The sequence below is a fragment of the Morone saxatilis genome, unplaced genomic scaffold (assembly GCF_004916995.1).
Source record: "Morone saxatilis isolate NCDOM2014 unplaced genomic scaffold, NCSU_SB_2.0 Contig10, whole genome shotgun sequence".
Classification (NCBI taxonomy): domain Eukaryota; kingdom Metazoa; phylum Chordata; class Actinopteri; family Moronidae; genus Morone; species Morone saxatilis.
The window spans coordinates 2380901-2384012 of record NW_023339652.1 but is presented as its reverse complement, the minus strand read 5'-3'; the positions used below and the strand labels follow the sequence as shown (position 1 = coordinate 2384012).

The window sequence follows — 3112 nt, the reverse complement described above, 5'->3', positions numbered from 1 at the left end:
ATGCTTGCATACTTGGGCACTACAGCTATTACATAAAGCTACTGTTAATTTAACATAATGTAAGATTTGTCATGTTAGAGTATTAATGTTTTCGACTTTCTAACATTCACTTTTTCTGTTTTTATAGCGTAAACACTTAAACGAAGCTAAGGTAGGCTAAACTAGGAAACTTCCAGAACCATGATGCTGTTTGGTATATCGGCCAACAGGCGCATTGTCACCGGCCTGCTGGTCAACCTGCTGTCCTCCATCTGCATTGTCTTCATCAACAAGTGGATCTATGTACATTATGGCTTCCCCAACATGACCCTGACCCTCGTTCACTTTGTGGTCACCTGGCTGGGACTCTACGTCTGCCAGAAAATGGACATTTTTGCTCCAAAAAGCCTCCCAATTCGCAGGATTGTGTGGCTGGCTCTGAGCTTCTGTGGGTTTGTGGCCTTCACCAACCTCTCCCTGCAGAACAACTCAATAGGAACGTACCAGCTGGCTAAAGCCATGACCACACCCGTCATCATCCTCATCCAGACCACCTACTACAAGAAGACATTCTCCACCAAGATTAAACTGACACTGGTGAGGGAAATTTATGTGATCTCCTCGTTACAGTAATCTGGATGTAGTAACTGGCTAAAGCTGTGACCACAGTCTTTTAGAGTTCTGCTGCCCAAACCAAACCTGACGCAAGTATCATGTTTTTTTTTTTTTATACGCTTCATAATAAGAAAGTGCCTGGAAAAGCCAAAGTTCCTCATTGTAATTAAACCCAAATTTAATGGATATATTGTTGTATACCTAAATTGTCAGTTGACCAACACTGTAATCATTTTATTTATTTCATTTGTTTATTTGATTGGGACAGAGCATGTTAATGGACATCAATATAAAGATAAAAGATGTATCATCTGCATACATTCGAATATTTTCAAATTAAATCAAATTAAATAAGTCATTAACATATATAAATTCTGTCTAACATCAATATAAATACTAATGGTCCAAGAATACTGCTTGTATGATCCATTCATCAATAAAGTGTCTTTAGTTGCCATGTGACACTCGGTAGTCATTAGCGTGTTCATGTTGGAAGGAAATATATTGTCTCATTCTTCTGTAATTTATGACATTGTGATGAGCCAAAGTGGTCGTTGTGTTCTACCTGTCTCTCTCTCTCCAGGTGCCAATAACATTAGGGGTGATATTGAACTCGTATTATGACGTGCGATTCAATCTGCTGGGGACAGTGTTTGCGACGCTTGGTGTTCTGGTGACATCGCTTTACCAAGTGGTGCGTTCACATACACGCAAATGAAACAACAAAGTGGTTTCTGTAAAATGGACACAAATTAAAATCTCTCCACCTGTCTGTCTCTCTCTTTCAGTGGGTGGGGGCTAAACAACATGAGCTCCAGGTGAACTCCATGCAGCTCCTGTACTACCAGGTATGACTCAGCACCAGAGGCAGGTAGAATGAACAGTATCAGTTGAACTACTACCTTGTATTATTTATTTTTTTGATATTGATAATATCACTGGAGCAGCTATTGATGGTGTAGCTTTAACAGTACAAGGTTCACTTAATTCTCAATATTTCCTGATAGAGAATCTTATCAATTTTTTCACACTACTTTATGCATAGTCATGCTGACAGCAGCTTTCTGGTGAAACTGCTTATGACTTACCTACTGATTTGGGACTTTCACTTAGAACTAAGGTTGTCGATACTTCAGTACTTTTTTGATACCAGGTGTTTTAAAACAATACAATCTCTATTATTAATACATTTATTGGTAGTAAAAGTACACTTTTTAGTCTTGACTTGTTGATTATTACTGAGGATTTGATTTGGAACTTGTTCATTTTGACCTGGGACTTCATTTGGGAGTTGATTTAGGACTTAAACTGGGACTTGTTGGTTATTACTCAGAACTTGATTTTAATCTTGGAGGCCTTCACTTTTAACTTGACTTGAGACTTGTTGGTTATTAATTGGGACTTGAGGGACTTGGGGGAAACAATTCCACTCAAGAATTGTTGGCCTTGGGTTGAATAGTTTGCCTTGACCTGGGACTTCACTTCATTCAGGACTTGTTGGCCTTGACCTCTTGATTATTACTCAGTACACGATTTAGAACTTATTAGCCTTGACTTTTGACCTGATTTGGGACTCAACTTGGGACCAGCTGATTTTGATTTGGGACTTGTTGTCCTTCATCTGGGACTTGACTTGAAACTTGACTTTATCCAACCCTGATGTCTGTTCAGGACTTTTAAATGACAGCTGGTTTAGACAAGATCAGGTAAAATTTACAAAATGCTGCAAATCTGCCAAAAACCAATCGAGTATGCATTGATTGGCTCTGTCAGATACATATCAAGGTATCCCTAAATGTTAATACTGTGACTGTAATATCAGCATGCTTTATTAATACACAATGTGATGTAATGACGGTAATGTTAACACAGTGACTGTCCTCTCAGGCTCCTCTGTCATCGGGCTTCCTGCTCTGCGTTGTTCCACTGTTCGAGCCGCTGTCTGGAGACGGAGGAATATTTGGACCCTGGTCTCTGCCTGCTCTGGTCAGACTCAAACATCTCACACACACAACACTTTGTTAAAACACACACTTAACACACACACTAGCTCCACATTCTGTGTTTGGGGAGAAGGAATTTGTAGAAAATATTTGTGGTTTTAATGAGAAATAGTTGCGAGTAATTAAATGGGATTGAACGAGTCTAACTTAAGAGAAAGCCCCCTGATGATTTCGTACATTGTCATGTTGCTGTGGTAACAGTCTTGCCCTCTTATTCCATAGGTGACGGTGCTGTTTTCGGGAGTGGTGGCGTTCCTGGTCAACCTATCCATCTACTGGATCATTGGGAACACCTCAGCTGTCACGTATCCTTTAATACACGAAAGCCCAAAGAGGCCTCTGGGGATCTGAAGGGTGTTTGGCAAGGATGTAGGGGTCAAGTAGGGGGGGTTTACAGGTCTGTAAGGTTCCAGGTTCTTTTGGACAAGTGTGAGGCCTTCTTAAAGACACTTTGTTCGGTTTGTGGGGATTGAAGGGGTTTTGGCAGGTTTTAGGGCTTTGTGAAGAGCTCTCTG

General features: G+C 40.4%; 1 protein-coding gene across 2 annotated transcripts in view; it reads left to right on the top strand.

Moving 5' to 3' along the window:
- slc35e3 (solute carrier family 35 member E3) overlaps positions 1–3112 on the top strand; it is a 7092-nt gene that overhangs the window by 1452 nt on the left and 2528 nt on the right. For both annotated transcript variants that reach the window (XM_035676371.1, XM_035676379.1), the window contains exons 2-6: positions 128–576; positions 1178–1288; positions 1383–1442; positions 2482–2580; positions 2820–2902. In XM_035676371.1, coding sequence (XP_035532264.1) covers positions 181–576; positions 1178–1288; positions 1383–1442; positions 2482–2580; positions 2820–2902 — 749 coding nt within the window. In that variant the 5' untranslated portion in view covers positions 128–180. The remainder of the gene's footprint in view (positions 1–127; positions 577–1177; positions 1289–1382; positions 1443–2481; positions 2581–2819; positions 2903–3112) is intronic.